General features: G+C 64.0%; 4 protein-coding genes across 4 annotated transcripts; 2 read left to right on the forward strand and 2 right to left on the reverse strand.

The window, feature by feature from the left end:
* Positions 1-1,429: 1,429 nt before the first annotated feature.
* Positions 1,430-5,284, reverse strand: MNEG_0312 (hypothetical protein; the record flags this gene model as incomplete). Its single annotated transcript, XM_014051207.1, has 5 exons — positions 1,430-1,650; positions 1,831-3,193; positions 3,420-3,668; positions 3,915-4,984; positions 5,185-5,284. The coding sequence occupies 5 exons, from the start codon at positions 5,282-5,284 to the stop codon at positions 1,430-1,432; spliced, it is 3,003 nt and encodes a 1,000-aa protein (XP_013906661.1).
* Positions 5,285-6,255: 971 nt separating this feature from the next.
* Positions 6,256-11,262, reverse strand: MNEG_0313 (hypothetical protein; the record flags this gene model as incomplete). The annotated part of the gene is made up of 6 exons (XM_014051208.1): positions 6,256-6,273; positions 6,823-7,509; positions 7,669-7,866; positions 8,088-8,297; positions 8,606-9,256; positions 9,475-11,262. The coding sequence occupies 6 exons, from the start codon at positions 11,260-11,262 to the stop codon at positions 6,256-6,258; spliced, it is 3,552 nt and encodes a 1,183-aa protein (XP_013906662.1).
* Positions 11,263-12,853: 1,591 nt separating this feature from the next.
* Positions 12,854-16,666, forward strand: MNEG_0314 (cationic amino acid transporter; the record flags this gene model as incomplete). Its single annotated transcript, XM_014051209.1, has 10 exons — positions 12,854-13,015; positions 13,398-13,489; positions 13,635-13,686; positions 13,870-13,958; positions 14,218-14,275; positions 14,472-14,554; positions 14,718-14,968; positions 15,210-15,361; positions 15,594-15,674; positions 15,836-16,666. The coding sequence occupies 10 exons, from the start codon at positions 12,854-12,856 to the stop codon at positions 16,664-16,666; spliced, it is 1,851 nt and encodes a 616-aa protein (XP_013906663.1).
* A 1,493-nt stretch (positions 16,667-18,159) lies between these two features.
* On the forward strand, positions 18,160-19,643 carry MNEG_0315 (hypothetical protein; the record flags this gene model as incomplete). The annotated part of the gene is made up of 5 exons (XM_014051210.1): positions 18,160-18,482; positions 18,655-18,718; positions 18,965-19,080; positions 19,326-19,405; positions 19,558-19,643. The coding sequence occupies 5 exons, from the start codon at positions 18,160-18,162 to the stop codon at positions 19,641-19,643; spliced, it is 669 nt and encodes a 222-aa protein (XP_013906664.1).
* Positions 19,644-21,160: the final 1,517 nt, after the last annotated feature.

Genomic DNA, 21,160 nt, shown 5'->3' on the forward strand with positions numbered 1-21,160 from the left:
GGGGCGGGGGTGCAAACGGGGGGGGTGCCAACGGCGGCGGCACTCGGGGGAGGCCGCCCGCCGCGGGCGGCGCCGCTGCTGCTACTGCTGTGGCTGCTGTGGCTGGGGCCGGAGCTGCCGCTGCTGTTGCTGCTGCTGGTGGCGGTTGCATCTGCGCAGTGTGCAAGTGCGTGCGGCGTGCGTGCGTGTGTGTGTGTGTGTGTGTGTCTCTGTGTGCATGTGCGCACGCATGGGCGCATGCGAGGGTGGAAAGACACATATGGTAGTGCCAAGGCACGGAAGCCGGGCAGAGCACGAGGCAAGCCGTCAACGCTTACTGCATGAGAGTTCGCTTGGCTGCCTCAACTTTTCGGCGATAGCATGTAGTTGTGACACTTATTGCTGCAGTGCCACCTGCTCACCGGTGGGGCCAGCCTGGGAGGCGCTGCGCCTGCCCCCGGAGGTGGGGCCGGCGGGGGCGGAAGGCGCGGCGCCCCTGCGGGCCGCGCCCCGGCACCGCTCGTTTGCTGCTCCGAGGGGCCAGTGGAGGCGGCCACTTCTTTTTCTACAGCGGCGATCTCCCCCATGAAGGCCGCGAGCTCAGCATCCAGGTCTGCCATCTTGCTCGCAGCGCTGGGGTGCGCAGCGAGCGCCGCGCAACCGGCAGCAGCGGCAGCAAGTGGGGTGGCAGCCGGCGGCCAAGGCTAGTGTTCTGGGTTTCTCGTAAGCATGCACTAATATTTACTGCAGCGATGTTACACACAAGCACTCGCGGGTAAGCGGCACGGTGTGATCTAATGCCACGCAATTTGTCGGCAGGAGCTTGCTGCATAACACAAAATCATTGTCTATTAACAGTCGTCATGAGTGAAGCATGAAGCTGTCGCGGGCATTGCGGCGGTTGCCTGATTGTGCAGTCACCACGACGCAAGTGTGCCGCTGCCAGCAGGGGCGCCGGACGCACGCTCATACTGTGCACAGCCAATGCCTGAGATAAAAAGTTTGCATTTGAATTGATGTAATGCGCGCAGGTGTGCCCTCGTTCTTGGTCAGCGCAGTTACATTACGTCACGAAGAACGCTGGGCAGCGCGAGTGTTGCCACCCTGTGAAGCGACCGCCGCATGGCAGCTCGGGGGTGCCGCACGTCCAGCGAAGCTGTGCGGCGCTGTTTCGTTTTGATGTTTGAGTGAGATGTCCGTTGCATCACGTTGACCCCACTGGTGAACCCCAGACAGCTGGAGCTGACCTGCTGCCACCCTAGCATGCATGAAGGTCAATAACAGGCGCCACATTGTTTCAGCCAAGCAATGCGAACGGGCGTAAACATTCTGCACCAGCACCTCAACCAAAAATGGCCCGAGAGTTCAACAACTCAATGACTGGTGATTGACCCTGGGGCGTGGACAACATTGTGTCCTACCCCTGCACCACCCAAGCAATGCGTAGTAGTTACGCCTCCAGGATGGAAACCCAGGCACCCGCGGAGCTGCCGGGCAGCTTCTCAGCGGTCACGTAGACAGTGCCTGTGCCCGCCTGCACCGCCATCGCCGGCGGCACCGGCCACACGCCCGCGGCCTTGACGGCCTCGCGCGTGAGGGGCTGCGTGCCGCGCTGCTCGATGCGGAGCGTGGCAGCGCCGGAGCCAGGGGTGATGGTGATGGACGCCACACCTGTGCGCGCGAAAAAAGGACCAGACAAGGAAGGAATTTAAGGTGGTCTTGGTCATCGGAGCCAGCCTCAAGCACGAACACGGCAGTCAGGGCCAGTGCCAGTGGCGTTCCCTCGCCCGACCCCCGAAAATTTGCTGCCCTGCGCGCGGCGCGCGGCCTTTTGCCCTGCCCCTCCCTCACCTGGGTATGCCGGCCCCGAAGAGCCCTTCACCTTCCCAGCCCCAGAGTAGGTGGCAGCCACCATCATAACGCCCTGCCGCGACACCGCCAACGCCGGCGCCGCGAGCGCGAGCCCGCTGGCCGCCGGGGACTGCGCCAGCGACCCGTGCTGCACCATCGCCGCCGACAGCGCGGCGGCCGGCTCGCCGCCGGCCGGGCAGCTGGCGCGCGCCGCCGCCGTGCAGGACGCCGCGGGCGCGACGCACACGGGGCGGAGCGACTTGGAGGCGGACACCTGGGCGGTGAGCACGCCGCTGGACGCGTTCTCGAACGAGGCAGCGGACGCGGCCGCCTTGAGCTTCGCTGCCTCCGCCTCGCCCGCCGCCGTCGCCTTGGACGCAGCCGCGGCCTCCACCGGCCGCTCGGCCGCCTGCGCCTGCGCCTGTGCCAGCCTGCGGTGGCCCCAGCCCCCGCGGCCGAGGCCAAAGGGGAACGCGCCAAACGGTCCCCAGCCGCCGGGCGCGAGGCCGGTGCCCCAGCCGTACACGCCGCCAGTGCCCAGGAAGGAGCGCTGGCACATGATCTGGCAGGACGAGCCCCAGTTGACGCCACCAACGTTGGAACCCGAGAAGAAGCCGCCGAAGTAACCGCCAGCCCAGCCGCCCGTGCCGTAACCGCCGCCATAGGGGCCCGGCCCGAAGTTGCCGGCCGGCCCGCCGCCCCAGCCGGCGTTGCGCCAGCCGTTGGTGCCGGCGATGTCGCCGCCCGGGAAGTAACCAGACCCGACGCCACCGTAGTTGTTGTAACCACTGTAACCGGGTGACAGGCCGAAGTTGTACGAAGACGCGGCCGACACGAACCCGGCCTTGCCCGGCGCGCACGACCAGCAGGACCAACCCTCAAAGCCGCCGCGGCCGCCGCTCTTGCCGTACACGGCGGCGGCCGTCAGCTGCCCCGGCGCCGCCACGGCAGCAGCGCTGGTCCTGGGGATGGCGCTGACCGGAATGAAGAACGGGCTGACGTCGGTGCGAGTGAGCTGCTGGGTCACCTCCATGTCACCGGGGGACGCCGCGACCACGGTGCCCTCTTTTGTGGGCGCGATGCGGTCGCCGTACAGCGCCGTGGCCTGGACCAAGAGGGCGGACGCGTTGACTGACCGGGTGACAAACTCCTCCCAAGCGGGCTGCACCGCCGCGGCGAAGGTCGAGCTGACATCGGCGCCAAAGTCAAAGCCCTCGCCCCAGGCTGATGTCGCTGCGCACGAGCCGCCTCCGGAGGTGGTTAGGGTCGGCTGCAGCACGGCCCACGCGAGGGTGGGGGTGCGGGCATCACTATCTGACGCCACCTCATCCACAAGCCAGACCTTGCCTGAAGCCCAGACGGCCTGGGTTTGTCAAAAGGTGTCAGAACAGGAGGGGGCGTGGGGGTGAATACCAGGACTTGAAATTCGAGTCGGGGGCAAAGGGTGGCACCCGAAACCATCTGTTGCTGTGTTGGTTGTCTGCATCTGCGCCTGCATCCTTTGGTCCCCTGGTGTTGCAGCCGACAGCCCCCAATGCGGACAGCAATGCACAGCCAGAAACACAACACTATTCAGATGCGTTGCTCACCCGGCCCGACCAGAACCCAGCTGGCAGCCGCGACACCTCCAGCGCAGGCGCGCCCTCCGGCTGCGTCATCACGCTGCCCTGCGCCGGCGCCGCCACGGCCGAGCCGCGGTCTGCCAGCGAGGCTGTGAGGAAGGGCGTCACTGCGTCGGCCGGGCTGTCTGAGTCTGTCGTGAAACCCCACATGGCGCCGGTGTTGGTGAGGGCGACCAGCAGGAAGTTGCGGCGCAGCTGCCCCTTGGGCACTGCCAGCTGCGGAACACGCGTGAAAATATGGGAGAGGAGCGGCACGTGTATAGTCGGTGGGCGGCATGCCAGGCACCTCTGGAGAAGTCCCTGACACCATTGCTGCCGCAAACCTGCTGTTATCTCGGACCCCTGACGCCCAGCAGCGGAACAGCAGCGGCCCACCAGCTGCGGGCGGCCGGCCATTAACAGCTACGTGCTGATGGCTCTGCGCAGCCCCTCCCTCAACTCCCAGCCCCTCCCTCCGCTCACGTCGGCCACAAAGTACATGCTGCCCTGAGCCACGTCCTCCTCGCGCTGCGCCGCCACCGGCTCCAGCTGCACAATGCCACCAGGCAGAGACTCCCCGCCTTCCACCGCCTGCGCAACCTCGTACGACGTGAAAACCGGGTACGAGAGGCGCGACTCGCCCTTGGAAGCCGCGCCCTTGGGCAACACGAGCAGCGCGGCACCGTGGCCGGCCGCGCCGCGCGCGCCGCCGGAGCTGGGGCAGTAGGAGTGCAGGGAGACCGCGATGGCGTCCCAGTTGAAGTGCAGCCGCGGGTAATCAACGAGCGCCGCCTCGCCGTTGGCGCACGCGAGGCGCGTGCCGACGCCGTCAGCGTTCAGGTTGTAGAGGTACCATGCCGCGTGCGGCTCCGCCGAGGCGGACACCGCGAGCAGCGCCGACCCCGAGCCGCCGCACGCCGCCGCGACGTAGAAGCGCTTCGCGTGCGGGTCGTACGCCGCGTGCGCGTCGTAGACGCCGTCGCGGCAGTTCGAGGACCCGACGGGCGCGAAGAGGTCTTGGAGGCGGATCAATGTGCGCGTGCCGTTGCGGGCGCCCGATTTCGGGGCGAGGGCGTACACGGCAAGAACGCCGTCCGTGACGTGCAGGGCACGCGTCTCGGACGCCGCAAGGGACGCGCCAGCCCCCGCGCCGCCGCCGGCAAAGGGCCCCGCCGGCGCGGCGGCGGGGAAGCCGCCGCGGCTGTTGGGCGCGCGGCGGCGGGGCGGTTCGCGCGGGGATGCGTCCAGCAGGCGGCGGGTGGCGCCAGCGGGCGCGGTGGGAGCGGCGGCGGCCGGCGCGACGGATGGCTGCTTTTCCGGAGCGGCGGCAGCGCGCGGCTTCAGGCTTGCGCTGTCTCGGAGGACAGGGGCTGCGCTGTACCCGTCCCCGTCGACCCCATCCTTTGCCGGCCTGAGGCGCTCGATAGGCCGTATGGACAAGGTGGGCGCGGCGGGGTAGCCGGCCGCACGGCGCACGACGCCCTTGGCTTGAATGGTGGCGGGTGCCGCCGCGTCATCAGCGCCCGGTACGGTGCGTAGGTCGATTACGCCAACTGCGTGTGCGCATGAGCGCGGCAGAGCAGGATATGGGAGGTCGCATGGCGTTGCAGCAACCTGCAGCGCTGTGGCAGTGCATAACAGTTCACCACGAGCTTTGCGCATGTACAGTATGTATTCCGCATTATGCTCAATGTCAGTCGTGCTGCTTGTTTCTGATGCATGCGCAGTCGTTGATAAGCACAGACGAACTCACCGAAAAGCGGGTACGAGACCGTGGCAGGCCGCGCGGGCTTTGATGCGCTCGCCAGGCCCAGACACAGCGCTACAAGCGCTATTACGCTGATTCTGTGCATTTGAGATGCCTCTAGCTGCTGCCTGTGCTCGGCATGGGCCAGACGCCCGTTCAATCGTTCAAAAGTGGTTCCTGCGGTGTTCAAAATTTGTATTATAGAGTATCGATGCGTTTGAGGAAACGTGCTTCGAGCATAGGTCGAATCTGGTATCTCAACTATGAAACCCCCAGCTCGCACCCATTTGCAGCGCAACAGCCGCCCGGCCGGTGAGGTGCAGCTCGCGGCTTCACGAGAAAAGGGCCAAAGTTGACCAGTGCTGCGCCTCCTGCATGTTATATGGTGTTGAAGCACACTTCATGCTCACCTACGCGTTTCCCGCTGCATGGGCTGGCAGCCAAAGCGAGCTTAACGAGCAGGCGGTAAGGCGTGATCCCAGCAGCTGGACCCGGGGGCCTCATCAGCATCAACAGAGTATCCCATCTTACATGCTGAGTTTACGGCCTCCAGCTCCTCAGAAGTTGCTGCTCATCGGTGAATGTGTCAGACACTGCTTCCGCCGCCACATGCCCTTTGGGCCCCGCCTTGACCGCCGCTATATTTGCGCTCCCTTCCAATTGACGGCGGATTCGCCCAACTGCTGCCTCGCCTAGAGCAGACGCGTGCCATTTTCTGCCAGCCCTGCTGTCTGGCCGCGCAAAGCGTTGCTGTTGGCGCTGCTGCTGCTGCTGCTGCTGCTGCTGCTGCTGCTGCTCCTGCTGCTGCAGCTGCCCGGGAATGTCGCCAGGCTGCTGCCATGGCCCTGCCCCGCCCTCGCCCCGCGTACACAACGTCGGCGAGCCAGCAGCCTCGGCCCGCGCAACATCGGCGGCGTGGCGGGCGCGGGCAAGGCGCTGCTCTGCTTCCTCTTGGTCTCGTGCCGCCTCATGATCCGCCAGCTGCTGCTGCAGCTGCTCAACCTGGTCAGTGCGCAAGCCAAGGTGAGACGCGAGCCGATCATGCCAATCAGCGCACCCAATCGTTCAGCACTTAGGCTAGTTGATGACGGGCAGCTGCAACGCGGCGCACACCAGCACACACAGTCGGCGATATGAGCTTCCAAATCAAAGAGAGCCCGACCCTTCCCACCTCATGGCGAAGCTGCCGCGCCTCAACCTCAGCCGCCCCTTTCATCAGCGCCGCCTGCCGCCGCATGCGCCCCTCCGAATCCTCCGCCCCCGCAACAGCCTCGGCCAGAGCCCGCCGCCAGCGCTCACACCGCCGGCTCAGCAGCTCTGTCCTGGCGACCGCAAGCGCAAGTTCTGCGCCCAGCTGGGCCACGCTGCGCTGCAGCGCCGCCTCGCGCTGCTCGGCGGCGCCGAGTTCGGCGTCATGGGCGGCGGCGGCGGCCGCCAGCTGCTTCTTGGAATCTGACAACAAGGACTGGTGTTTGAGGAGGGGGGGCAGTGCACCGAAAGGCCGTCAGCGGTGGCAGATGCCTTGGCCCAGGAAATGGGTCCAGCGCTTCTGGAAGGCCAAAGGTAAACCCTTGCACATCGCTCAGTGGGATCCAGGCATCAGCCTCAGCTCGTCTCTGGTACCCTTGCTCTGCCCCAACCAACCTGCAGCAGCTGGACGCGCTCCTGGGTGATTTCCAGATCTCGCGTGGCATTGCCTGGCCTTGCCTTGCCTTCGTGCTGCCGCTGCTGCTCTCTGTGCGAGTCATCTGTGCCTCCGCTGCTGCCGTCCTCGCCATCGCTGCCGGAGCCATCTGATTGCCCGCTGCTGCCGCCGTCCCCGCAGCCGCCGGCGGCCCAGGCGCTGACCTCGGCGCGAATCCCCAGAAGCTGCCCCTGTGTCCGCCGGGCTTCCACCCGCGCGGCGTCGGCCTGGTGCCGCGACGCTCTGAGCTCCGCAGCCAGCGCCGCCGCCCGCTCCTCGAGCAGCGTCCGCCGCCGCTCCTCGCAGGCCGCTGACGCCTCGGCGCGCGCCGTGCGCGCGCGCAGCGCCGCCAGCTGCGGCGGCAGCTCCCGCAGCTGCTCAGCGGAGGCCTCGGCGGCGTCCGCGCGCTCAGCATGCTTTGCCAACTGGGCCCTGCAGGCAGATAGCTCGCCCCTCACCCTTCCAAGCTCAGACTCCGTGTCCAGCACCGCCTGCGCCTGGCGCGCCGCCGCCTCCGCGCCAAGCCGCAGTTGCTCGGTGGCCGCCCGCAGGTCCGCCTCGCAGGCCGCCAGGCGCCGCTTGTTCGCTGTGTCAGATGCTTGGAGGGCGGCGAGCGCCTCGGTTGCCTCAGCTGCCTGGATGCGCGCCTGTGCAGATTGGCAGATGTAGATCTGGCGCAAAGCTGTTGAGCAATTTGCATGCTTTGGCACAAGCAGCGCCGCTTACACCACACCCTTACGGCTTGTTGGTTCGCAGCAAGCGTCTTTGATCGACCATCTTTTTCTATTTGAAGCAGCACCTCGCACCTGCTGCATTGCCGCATCCTGTGCCTCAACCTGCGCCTCCGCCTGGCTGCGTCCCAACTCCGCTCGATCCAGCGCCTCGCGCAGCCTCGAGCGCTCCGCGTCGGCGTCCTCCAGCTGCTGTGCGGCTTCTGCCAGGCGTGCCTCGGCGGCCTCGAGTGCGCGGACGAGGCCCTTGCGCTCGGACTTCAGGGTGCCTGCCTGTGAATTTGAGAGCAGGTCATCGCCCAGGAGTTGAATCGTGGCGCTCGTGCTGACAGGGCGACCTAGATCACTGCTGCTGGGGCTGGCTGGCAGGTGCATTTTTCCAGGTAAGCCAGCGACGGCTGGTGGGACCGCCGGTGCACGTCCCAGCCACCACCAGTGACCATGGCAACATGCGACGCGCCGGCACCCCGACGCCAGCGGCCCTGCTGCCTCACCTCCTGCGATGCCGCGGCAGCGCCCTCCTGCGCGACCGCCAGCTCAGCACCTAGCGCGCCTGCGCGCGCCTCGGCCGACAGCAGCTGCGCGCGCGCCTCCTCGACGCCTGCCTGCTGAGCGGCTGCTAGGCTTTGGTACTCGGCCGCTTGCGCCTGAGCCTCTTGCAGCTGCTCCCGCAGAACGCGCTCAGACGCCGTGCTGTCGCGCGACTGCGCAAATATGTGTAAACGTGTGTGTATGGGCATGTGTGCTGCGTGAGTGCGCGCACGGGCGCACGTGCACGTGTGTGAGCGTGTGAGCATGGCAGGGCACAGGGAGAGGCTGTCCGAGGGCGAGCACTTGGGCATGTCAACGCGCCCGCAGGGCAGGAATCTCTGAGGCCAGAACATGTTCGCTCTAAGTCACGCTAGCCTGGTTGAACGGCTGTCTCAGTGCTGTTGTGAGAATTTTCCATAATGTGGTGCCTCCCATGCTGTTGGCTGACCCGTGCAATCACAGCCCATGTCGCCCCACCCACCATCTCGTCCAGCCGCCGCTGCAGCGCTGCCTCCCGCTGTCGCACTGCCTCCCGAGCCCGTGCCGCCTCCCTGCCGCCGACCTCCGCTTGCGCCGCCTGCGCTGCCGCCGCCTTGGCCACCGCCTTGAGACGACCCGCCAGGTGCTCGTACCTCGCCTCAAACGATCTAACGCGCGCCTCCGCCTCGGATGCGCGGCGGTCCGCCTCGGACAGGTCGCGCTTTTGCGCGGAAAGAGCGCGCGCTGCCTCCCTCGCAAGCGCCCGCACGTCCCTCCAGCCGTCCAAAGGGCCGCCTAGCCCTCGCAAGAGACTGCTTGCAGGCAGCCGTGCCCATGCCTCAGCCGCATGCGCCTCCGCCGGCCTGGGATGCGCACGCGTGGCAGCCGCTGCTGAAACCTCGGCTGGGTCCCGGCATTCCTCGTCAGCCAACTCATCATTGGCGTCCACGGCTGAGGTACTGCTGCCGCCGTTGCCGCTGAGCCCCTGAGCGCCATAGCTGCGCAGCATCAGCGCGAGGCGGCGCACGTGGGTGCCGACCAGCTGCCGCTCTGCCACCAAGTAGCTTCTCTCCAGCTGCTGCTGCTCGATGGCGGCTGTGAGGCGCGCACACTGTGCCTCGAGGCTGCCGGCGCGGTCCCTGGCTTCTTGCAACTGTGGTAAGGGTATCGTGCAGACGGCGTGTGCGGGGCACGCAGGTGAAGACAAGGTCTGTATGAGAAGGCGTCAGACAGTGCGGCCAGGGCCTCGCTTAGCAGTGTGTTGCTGTGGCTTGAATGTCTCGCCCATGGACTCATAAGACGAATTGGCATTTGACATGCATGTCCATGCAAAGCGATAAGCATCCTTGTGGCCAACACCACCAGGCTCACCTCTACAACTGCCCGCACAGCATGGCCAAGGGGCATCGCGACATCACCAGGTGTCGCACCTTGCTGCACACATGAAGACGTGCACTGCTGCTGCTGGTGTTGCTGCTGCTGTTGCTGCTGCTGTTGCTGCTGCTGTTGCTGCTGCTGTTGCTGCTGCTGTTGCTGCTGCTGCTGCTGCTGCTGCTGCTGCTGCTGCTGCTGGTGTTGCCGCTGCCGTTGCTGGTGCCATTGCTGTTGTTGCTGCTGCTGTGGCTCGCCATGCCAGACATGCTGCTGCTGGTGTTGCGGCTGGGGCGCGTGGTACTGCTGTGGGGATGCCGGTTGCCTTTGAGGAGGAACCCACGAAGGCCTCACGTCGGGCTGAGACTGCCATCGCTGCGTGTGAGTGAGCCCTTCAAGCTGTTCCTGCGGCATGTGCCGAGCTGCTGGGTTGTGAGCTGGCTGCTGCTGCATCTGATAGCACTGCCCCGCATCCCCTCCGCTGTGACCCGCCCCGTGATCCTGCTGCTGCATCGGCCGGTCGTGCTGGAGCGCCTGGTGCCCCGCCCGCCAGGGGGCTCCCTGCTGGTGCAGCTGCGATGTGTCCGACCACTCATCATCGCCTGGGGCCACCCACTCGCACGCCTCGGCGTTCTGGCCCTTAGGGTGCACTTGTGAGTCTTGCTGCTCGTCCGTTGGGCCTTCAGTGTGCTCACACCACTGCTGCTGCTGCTGCTGCTGCTGCTGCTGCTGCTGCTGCTGCTGCTGCTGCTGCTGCTGCTGCTGCTGCGTTTCCTCAGGCACCAGGGGCAGGTGCTGCTGCTGCTCTTGGAGCTGGAGCTGGCTGTTGCTTTCCTGCTCAAGCGCCTGCTTGACGATTTCCAGCTCCTGCCACAACAGCGACAGTGAAGTTGTGACAGCATCAGCCGCCTCCTGCGCTGCCACGTCCTCTGGAGCCGCCCACGCCGAGGGTACAGCTGCGTGCCCGGGCCCATGAGGCGCTACTGATATGACGGGCAGGGGGGGCCTTGCGCCTGCTGAGTATGCCTGCTGCAGCGGCACGGTCTGCTCTGGCCCCGGCCCTGCCCCGCTTTTGCCGGCCACGACTGCCTCTTCCACAGCCGCCTCCTCGGCCGCATCCGAGCTGCGAAGCTGCCGCAGCCACCCTGCATTAATGGGTGTCTGGCTTTCACCGCCGTCCAAAACCACCGAGCCTGATGCGCCAATGCCTTCCTTCACAGCCGCCTTTCCGTTGCTTGCTGGCTGGTCCAGCAGGTGGGGAGCGTCGCTGTTCCCCACAGGCCGTCCTGCTTGGCCCAACACCACATGCTGTTCGTGCAGTTTGGGAGGCTGCTGGTGCTGCTGCTGCTGGTGCTGCTGCTGTTCCTGCTGCTGACTCTGCTGCTCTTGAGGCTGGCTGGAGGTGGAATTCTCAAGCGACACCAGCTGTCGTTCGTCCAAAAGCATCAGCTCCCTGTCCAGGTCCAGCGTCTCAATCAGCAGCGCCCTGGACAGCAGCAGGTTACTGCCCTCATCGTTCCCACCCAGCAAGGGCATCGACCCCAGTGAGCGGAGGCGTGCAGAACGGCTGCTGTGTCGCCGCTCGTGTGGCTGCTGTTGTGGCTGCTGCTGCTGCTGCTGCTGCGGTGGAGGGAGCGGTGGCGGGGAAAGCTGCTCCTGCAGCTGATGCTCCCAATGCTGCGCCTGTTGCTTTTGATGCCTCTGCACCTGATCCTGGCACTCATATTGTTGCTGTTCCTGTTGATGCTGCTGCTGGTGTTGCGGCGCCGGCACTGCATTCGCTGCCATGGGCCCCGAAGGCCCTCACAGCGAAAGACAGGGTGTGACCACCACTCGGTGAAGTTCTCTCAATTGCCCTCAGGTATCTGGGCGGGCGTCGTATGTGACCAGCCACAGCTGCTAACCTGCCGGCTGTGTCTGTTGCCTGCCAAGAAACGCGTCTGGGGGCCCCTCGCAGCGGGAGGCAGGAGTGGGCCCGTGCGTCCACGCACCGCTTGCGCGCTCCTGGGTGTTCCCGCCAGTGCACAGCGGTGGCGGCGGCGCGCTGCTGCAAGAGGGCCCTGCCGTTGCCGCCTCAAGCGGAATCACATCTGACACCCCGCTTTATCACTTTCATGCCCGCGGAACGTGGTGAACACTTGCGTGTTGACTGCATGGCTGTCTCACAGATCTAGACGTCCACGGACATATGCCCGACATTGAAGTTGGAGAAAAAAAATCATCGGCTGCTGTGAATGCTCAACGGTCACCGACAGCTGCGTGATCTGCTTTCAATCATTCAAGCGGCTTGTGGACAACTGGTGAATATCTAGGCATGCATCCTGGCGGCCACGACGAGCCCACATCGAGTGAAGCAAGATTTGTACCCTTGCCACTGAGCATGACCAGGAGTCCACGCGTGACCGGCCGCCTTGGTGGCTTGGTGAAGTCATTGGCATCGAGCGCTGCACACCGATGGGCTGGGCGCAAACCCAAGCGGCGCACCAAATACATCTGGTGTAGGTTATGGCTCAGATGGCATGGCTAGCTTTGCAGGTCAGCCTCAATGGAAGGCGTGTAGTCTACAAGCAAGGCACCCTTGTTGAGCACTGCTGCAACAGGCGTGGATTTTGGTGAGCCGTACTCTGAGAGGGGTACCACCTAAGAATGCGTTTGTACAGTAGTGTGAAGCGCAAAGGGGTGAGTCGGCACTGTGTGTGCGGCGAGCTTTGCACAAGGAGTCAAGGACGGTCGTATGTCACACTCAACACGGGGGTATGAATCCATGTCGCCTGTTCAAGGAAGCTGTAAAATCCACACAGAGAGAATGCAAGCTTTGCCCATCGTCATGATGATGCGGCTGTGCGGCGGGTGCATGCATGCTTGGCAGGAGGTTCTTGGCTTCTTGCACAAACTTCCATCAAGTGTTGTACACCTGAACGCTCAGAGAAGTGTACTCATGAGTCATATTCAACATCACAGCGCAAACTATGTCAGGTATTGGGAGGCAGACGAGCGGTACAGTAGTGCGCGCACAGCGGAATGTGCGCTCGAAGCTGCAGCAAGGGCGCCGTCCACCGCGGACGGCAACGGCCGTGTATCACCAGGGACTTGCATACCTCGGAAAATCCTAGCAGCCGTCAGTATTCGCATGGGGGACTTGAAGCGTCGCTGATGAGTCTCGCGTTTTGCAGCGGACGCTGGTGGTACCGGGTGACCCGCACACGTGCCAGGCAAGCCACGCTAGCCACGTCCCCTGTTTGATTTCAAAACCGTTCGCGGTTTGTTGAACAGGCCGCGCACGCACTCTGCAAACCCCGGCAATTCTTCCGCGCGGCGCCAACGTGGCACAGCTGGTCGACCGCAGCAGCAGCCTCGGATAGTGAACGAAAAAGCAGCCATGAGTCCCTCGAAGGCCTACAAGGCGGTGGGCTTCTCGTCCTTCGGCGAGTACACCAAGGGGCTCGCGTCGCTGGGCACCATTCTCTCCACGCGCTCCTTCTCGCCTATCATGCCCGCGAACCCCGTGAAGTCTAGTGGTGAAGCCATGAAGCGCGTTCTGGTGAGTGCCGCAGTTCGAGCCCCTTCTACTGGCGGGGGTTTCTGTCGCGCGTCGTCGCCCTGGTGAACCGCATTCAATCGCCAGATGACAGGCCCCCTTAGCGATGCGGATTGCGCACAGCCATGAAAGATCAGCAGCGACTTACATGATTCATGACAAAAAGTGGATGCCGCTCGGGTGCCTCGTCGCTTGGGCGCGTGATGAGCCGTCAACGTTCCTAACGGCTCGCCGCTGACTCGCCGAGACGGCCATGTGCGCGACGGGCTGGAGATTGGCAGACCCATGTTGCATTGAGGTCGTCAATCCCTAATTCCTTCTCAAGCCTCGTCACTGTCACCTCTCAGCGTGCCTTATCTTTTCCATCGTCCATCGTGCCTGGCAGGGCGCGTTTGACCTGGTCTGCCTAGGCATCGGCATGATGCTCGGCGCCGGCGTGTTCGTCACCACCGGATACGTGACCGCTAATCTGGCAGGGTGAGAGCACAAACGCACGACCCATGTGCCCATGTACCCTGCGAAACGCTGCGCGCGGCGGATGCACGGTGGCTCCAACTGACTCACGCTCGCGTGCCGTGCTTGGCCCCGCTCATTACGCCCGAAGACCTGGCGTGATCATCAGTTACATCGTGGCCGGCATCTGCGCCATGCTCTCCTCCTTCTGCTACGCCGAGGTGCGTGCAGACCCTGACTCGCCCTCGCGTTGCTGGCCGACCGCCCGCGCGCCATTCACTGCGGCTTGCCCCCGCTACCGCTAGCGGGAAGTGCAGTTGAAGCATTGCTGCTTGATGACTGTTCGATGCCGATCTCAGGGGACCCCTCCTCCTCTCTCCCCCGCCCCTGTTCCTGTCATACAGTTTGCTGTGGACATCCCTGCCGCCGGTGGCGCGTACACTTACATTGCCGCAGCCCTGGGCGAGTTTCTCGCCTGGCTTGCAGTGGCCAAGTGAGCAGCCGTGGCCGCGATCGGGCGCGTAGGCTGGTCTAGCAGGGGATGTGGCTCAGCCAGCCGGACAGCCCACGCGCCAGTCAGGAGCCAGCCACGCCTATGGGGGCGGCAACTTGCCCTGTCGCGGCCGCCGAGGCCGCAAAACTCAAATAATGGGCAGCGCTGTCACATCAGGCCGGCAACCTGCGTTTACTTGTGTGCCTCATCCCCGGCGGTTTGCTCACCCTGGCCTCTTTCCCCATCGCAACTGCCACAGCCTCATATTTGAATACATTCTAGCCAATGCGGCGGCCATCCGAGGGTTCAGCCCTTATGTGAGTGGCCCCAGCATTGGCAGCATTAGCCGATGGGAGGTTTCGCTCGAGCAGGGGAGCTTGGAAAGGCGGGGAGGGCAGAATCTGTGGCATCCACACTTAGAACTGTGCGCCCCGCATGAATCACGCTCTTGCATGCACATACATGCGCGCGTGTGCCCATACTCAAACTCCCAACAATGCGGATCCCGCTCAGTTTGCCGCCCTGACCAACAAGACTGAAACCTGGTACATCCACTTCTGGACGGCGCCTGACGGCACCCTGTTCCAGCTTGACTGGTGCGCCTGCGCTGCGTCTGCTGCAGACCCGCCTTTGGGCCTTGACAAGCTCTGCTGTGGAGATTGCTTTTGGCGCAGCGCCACTTGCGTACGCACGCACGCCAATGCCCAAGGCGAGCTCACAAAACCCTTGCCCGCAAACACCTTGCCCTAACTCCACCAGGTGGGCTTTTGGCTGGTGCCTTGTGCTCTCAGTCCTGCTCATCTTTGGCACCAAGGAGTCCGCCTGGTTCAACGGCGTCGTCACCGTCCTGCACGTCGTGCTCGTGGTGTTCATCATCATCGCCGGCCTGGTCAAGGCCAAGCCCTCCAACGCGGTGCCCTTCCTGCCGTTTGGCGCAAAAGGGGCATTCAATGGCGCGTCTATTGTTTTCTTCTCGTACATCGGGTTTGACGCCGTGGCCTGCGCTGCCGGTGAGCATTCTTGGCGGCTTCTCCCCGATATTGCTTGCCCGCCATTGCATGCCAATTCGAGGCAGAACTCCAACTGCCTTGCAGCCGCCTTGTGGCGCTGAGGACGCAGGCGCCCTGCGACAAGTGTTTGGCGCGTTTGCTTGTCGTCTGCGCACTCTGGCCTGTGCAGCCTGCCCAGACCGCTGCCCGTTGACCCTTGGCGCGGTGCTGCCGCCCGCTGCCCTCGCGCGCGTCTCCTCAGAGGAGACCAAGAACCCGCGCAAGGACCTGCCCAGGGGCATCCTGGGCTCCGTGTCGATCGTGACCGTCCTGTACACCCTCATGGCCATCACCCTGGCGCTCATGGTGCCCCGCGAGGACCTCCTCGGCTTCTCCAGCGCGAGCTTCGCCAACGTGAGCGGCCCTACGGGCAGCGCGGCGCCGCCGCAGCGGCCGGCCCCCAGTGCTGTTGGTGCTGTTGGCAAGAGCAGCACCGGATGCTTGCGCAAAAGTTCAAGAGTATCTTGGGCCTTAAGGCAGCCAACCACATCAAGAGTCGCCTCCTCTCGCAGCAGCCCCTGCATCCGCCTGCCCAACATGTGCCCCAATATGAAAACTCGGCAACTCCACGCCTCACAAACCCCAGGCCTTCACGTACGCCGGCATGCAGTGGGCCACGTACATCGTGGCTGTGGGCGCCCTCCTTGGCATCATTACTACAACCCTGGTGCGGCCCCGCCAACTCGCACCCCTCGGTCCCTGGCGCTTTTGCGCTGCCCCTCTATTGCGTATGCTGTAAGGCCCCCCTGCTGCCCTCCTAGTCCCAACTCTCTATCTTGACTATCTATCTTGGCCTACCCTCATGCCCCGCCCTTTGCTTTTTCCCAGGTGGGCATGTACGGCACCAGCCGCATCATCACTGGCGTCGCACGCGACCACCTCATCCCGCCGTTCCTCGCCACCGTCGGCGGCCGCGCGTCCACCCCCTGGATCGCCATCGCCATCCAGGGCGTCGGCTCGGCCGTCCTCGCCCTGCTGTCGCCGTTTTCTGACCTGGCGGACATGGTGTCCATCTCTACACTGTTTGCCTTCTGGGTTGTCGCCCTCGGCCTGGTGTGGCGCCGCTCCTGCACCGACGGCATTGGTGGTGGCGGCAACCTGCCCGGCCTCGCGACCGCCGACGACTCCGCGCCCGAGGGCGACGCAGACGCCACCCCTGCCGCTGCCCCCAAGAGCGAGAGGCTGGCGCCCGGGGCGCTGCTGCGCCGCCGCCTGCTGACAGCCGGCCTCCTGCTCGCCATCAACGCCGGCGCCCTGCTCTTCACGCTCGGCTGGGTGTTCTCAGAGACAGGCAGCACCCAGGAGACCATCACCCTGTCTGTCGGCGGCGGCGTATTCCTCATCAGCACCGCCTGCCTGCACCTGCTGGTCAAGCCCATGTACACGCCGCCGCGCTACCAGGCGCCGCTGTACCCCTGGCTGCCGGCCGTGTCCATGGCCTTCAATGTGTTTCTGCTCGGCCAGCTTGGCAAGGTTGCCTGGATCAGGTTTTTCATATGGACGGGCGCGTGCATCGCGTGCTACCTGCTGTACTCGTCGGTCGCGTCGTACAACAAGCTCTCGTACGAGAAGGAGTCGCTGCCCACAAACGTGCCCGCGACCGAGCTGACCGCCGGCAAGGATGCTGACATCAGCAAGGACCTCGAGATGACCAAGTGAAGGGCCGGCGGCGGGCGAAGGGCGCTCCGCAGCGGGTGAGATGTTGGGCGAGGGGCGCTGCAGCCCCATGCGCGGCGCACCGTGCACCCTGCCTCGCTTGAGGCTGCTGCCCTCCACGTTCAACCTCCATCCACAGTCTCCTCGCTGCAGCGCGCTGTTGATATGTATCTGTTCATCGTGTGCATAGCCCCTGCATGGCTGGAGTTGCGCACCGCCTCGCTGCGCGCCGCTGTCCTTGTTTCGATCGCCTCACTCGATCCAGCCTGGCATGTTTCATGGCCCTTCAAAAAAATGTGTTGCGGAGCCGCCCATACATAAATGTTTGGTTGACCATCCCTGCATGGCCTGCACCATTGTTCCTGTTATGTAGAGCAACACCAGCCGTTTCCAATACCGGGTCAACGCATCGCGCATGGTACCGTGTATGAGGCGACTTTGTTCCCAGTGGCCGTCACGCACGCACGCCCACTGGGCCGTCCTTCGTTTACAGACGGCTGCCCCCGTCACACACAGTGCGCGCCTCCTTGCACCCGCGGATGGGCGCTGCCATCAAAGCGGAACTGCATGGCAAAGCATGCTAGTGACCGCACTGGGCCGCACTTGAGCACCTGACACGCCGAGACCAGTGATGGCGCGTGCGTTTGGGTGTGGCCGGCTTTTGCACGGCAAAAGTGGTGCGGTTCTCTGGGTCAACGATGCTTCTCGTGTCATATGAATATTCCAGACGATTTGTCCGGCCTCTTACGGGCGTTGTGACGCCGGTGCTGCTGGGATGGGGCGCGGTGCGACGCCTCGGCGCTCGTGCGCGAGGTTGAACCACCGCACATTCGGTCGTATTGCTTGGCGCCGCTGCCCCGGGCTGCCATTTATTTGTCGACGCAGCTACCCATGCAGGCGAAGACCTGGCACTGCTTGACATCACGGCTTGGCTGGTGTATGTGTGCTGATGTAATTGATCTGCCGTCGCACCACCCGCGTCAACATGACTTCTTGGTGAGCGAGCTCCCTGCGCTCGTGGTCACTCCCCAGATCCCCAACAGCCAGACATTCGCATTCCACGGCTGATGGGCAACTTAAAGCTGGCTGGTGCGTCTGCCAGCCCCCAGTTGGACGCACAACATTCAACAGCAACTGAGCAGAGTGACTCAACTTGGGTGACGGGTGGTGCTCCACTGCACCCAACTTCCGCAGCGCACCAGCCATCCGCTGGCAGTGGCAAGCTACTAAAACTGCTGAGGTTTTCTCAGGCATGTTGTGGCCGACATCATTTCAAGGCCCAGCGTCTTTCGGGAACGGCCCGGCCGCCTCGCTTCCGTCGTGTTGCACCCCTCGGCTTCGCCTCTGGTGGTTTTCGGCGCATCATAAAGCGTAGTTTCGTGGATCTTAGCATTTTCTGGCTGTTGGAGGGCGTGCCAGCTTGTAGATTGTCGCTCGCCCTTGACATATTTTTACCGTCTTGTGGCTGTGAAAGCCACACAGTTGAAATGAGAGCCATGAAATCCTGCAGTGCATCGCGCCACACTGCGCATGCGCGACCTGCCACGGCGCCGCTCTCCCGCTCGAGGAGCGTACGCGTCTGCGCCAACACCGAGGGCGTTCAGGACCTTTTAGCGCGCGATCGCAAGCGCAAACAGGTTGAGCTGGCACCTGAGCTGCAGGATCCAGTGCCGCAGCTGCCGGGGCGCGAGGAAGCAGACGCCGCGGAGGACGATGCAGCGGCTGGCAGCGGCAAGGGGCGGCGTGCGGGGCGCTTCAAGTCGCGCTCGCAGCGGCGGCGCGACATGGCGGCCAACGAGGCCGCTGCGGGCAGCAGCGGGTGAGCGGCCTTGCGTGCCGCCAATGCATCTCCACTTCCTCCACAGCAAGCATGCACACACATTGTGTGCATGCAAGAGGTGGTAGCTTTTACGAGGACGTGGCGTCGCCCACACCCAGCCTTTTGGCGGCGGTCCACTCCTCTTGCCCCCTTTTTGTGGTCGCTACCGCAGACCCAAGCGCTGCAAGGAGGCTATCGACGCAGGGCTGATCCAGTTTCAGCAGCGGCAGTACCAGGTGCGGGGCGCAGCCTGCTTCGCAGCCTGCACGCTTGCAAGGCCGCTACTGTGCATGGTATGCACTCAACGCGGCTGCGCCGGCAGGCTGCCGGCTGCACAGCAGCTCCCGCACAAGGTCGGCACTCTTATGCAAGCACCAGCGCATTAGACACATGCCCAGCACCATCCATTCCCGCACACATGCACTTGCACGGCCCCCATGCAGCCAACCTGCCCCGCATCCCCACCTCAAACCCCGTCACAGGCGGCCATCGACCTGTTCAACTTAGCCCTGGAGCTGCCAGGCAACGGCGCGTACCGCCTGCCAGGGTCGCCGCGGGAATACCTCTGCCCTTCAGACGCCGAGGAGAACGCTGCCCTGTGAGCGCAGGCGGGGCGGGCTGCTGAGGGCATGGGCAGCTGTGCCGCATGCGCACAAGCGGAGGCAAATCGATGAGAAAAGCTCACGATTCCGCGTGTGGCAGCACATGCGGCAAGGCAATGAGGTCGCAGCGGCTTGATGCTATCGCTCGCTTGCTTGTCGCATCCTCACTTCACTTGCTGTGCGCTGCCGCCTTTTCCGTGGGTGTCCGACCTGCCCCCCCGCTGTATCTGGCCTCCCGCAGGTACAACATGGCGTGCTGCTACGCGCAGATGGGGCAGGCCGAGGCGGCGCTGACCTGCCTCGAGGGGGTCCTGGAGAACGGTGGGCATCAGCGGCCTGGACGGGTGCTGATCCGTGCGGAGGTCTTGGGCGTGCAGCAGGGAATTTGCAGGGCGTACGTACGCAAGTGCGCGGGCTGCGCTCACGGTTCCGCGATCCCCGCTATCACACTTTGGTCTCAATGCTATCCCCAGGATTTGAGGACGTCGAGACGCTGCTGTCGGACCCTGACCTGGCGCCGATTGGGAGGCAGCAGCTGCAGCAGGCCGTTGACAAGTGAGAGGGGCCGACAGGGATCCGGGAATGGGGCTGAGGGTTGGCGAGAGGCTGAAGATCAAGGCAAAGTTGCAGCTGGTGACACTGATCTGTGTGGGAACAGGGCTGTTGAGAGGGAGCTTGTTGGCGGGCCTAGGGCCGGAGGAGGTTGCGCTAGACACAGGCAACAGCTGGTGAGCCTGGCTGCTGCTGTTGAGCTGCGAAGAGGAGAGCAGCCGCTTACATCACGCATGTCTGACAAATTGTCAAATATATGCACACTCACAGGTACAGGGGGGTTCAGGCCAAGATTTTGGGGATGTTCGCAAAGAAAGACACCATTGAGGCTGACCCCAACCAGAGCCGCCCCTGGTGGGAGGTCAGGTGGTAACACCGTCTGTCCGGTGTGCAGCCTTCCGTTGTGAACTACAGTTGCCCAGTGGGTTGGCAGTCGGCAGCGGCAACTAGGGGTAAGGACACATGTGGCTGAAACCAATTGCGGCACCCAAACAAGCATTTGAAGCTGTGCTGCAATCCTGACACGTCGATATCAATGTGTCTCTGTCATGTACATATGTGACACACCGCCGTTGCTATCAGCACCTTGAGTAAAATGGTCCTTCACACAAGCCAGCCCATTGACGCTGTGCTGCATAGGAGGGTATATTCAGCACAATGAATTGTGCATGGCGACCTGCAGGACGCTGTAATATACTAAGGGGGTCCTGCGGAGGCTGTCCAAAAGCTGCTTGAGCTTCCAAAAAGCAGCCTCAGCACGTGTTTTGTGAAGGCGTGCAAGTTGGCCGGCGAAGGTGGGTGAAGGAATTTGCACTCAAGGCTATGAAGGACACGGTCTGGCTTAGCCTAGTGTGCAACTGCCACGCAGCATGCAGAATCTTATGCCTACACCAGCTGCTGCTGCTGTTGACTTCGGCGCTATGCCCGGCGTCTTCATTTGCACACTAGCCACGGGCCTGGCACTGCGACCTGCCGCCGCTCACGTTGCCGCATTCTCGTGACGCCTCGGGACCCAGCCGTATGTACGCAGTGATTACTTGCTGCGCAGCTCACGGCCCACGCAGCTGTTTGCGCCCCCTTGTTCGCACGCGCAGCTTCCAGGCCGCCGTGGCTGGCCCGCCAGCACAGCGCGGTTGCCTGCAGCAGCCCCCCGTCCTGGGGCGAAAACACCCACCCATGACAGCTACCCTGAAAGTGTGAGTACTGAAGCTGCACGTTGGATTTTATGGCAACTCAAGTGCTGCACTCTGCCTATGGGTGCTGCCTTTTGTGGTCGCTTAGGTCGTCCCTTTCTAGGGCGGACGAAGTCAGTACGCGTTAGCACAACTGATCAAAGCCCTGCTTGTCCATGCCACGCTTCACACGCTCTTACACCAGGCATCAGGTCAGCCGACATCACAATGGCAGCAAGAGTGTCAGGCAAATGGTCGAGAGCAATCGCGTGCATGTCAAGCAAGCTGCCTGCGGCGTCGCGCTGCGTGCTGTGTGCTGAGGTCGGGTGCCCCAACTGCCTCATGCGCCCGT

This window comes from Monoraphidium neglectum (assembly GCF_000611645.1).
Source record: "Monoraphidium neglectum strain SAG 48.87 unplaced genomic scaffold scaffold00022, whole genome shotgun sequence".
NCBI classification, from domain to species: domain Eukaryota; kingdom Viridiplantae; phylum Chlorophyta; class Chlorophyceae; order Sphaeropleales; family Selenastraceae; genus Monoraphidium; species Monoraphidium neglectum.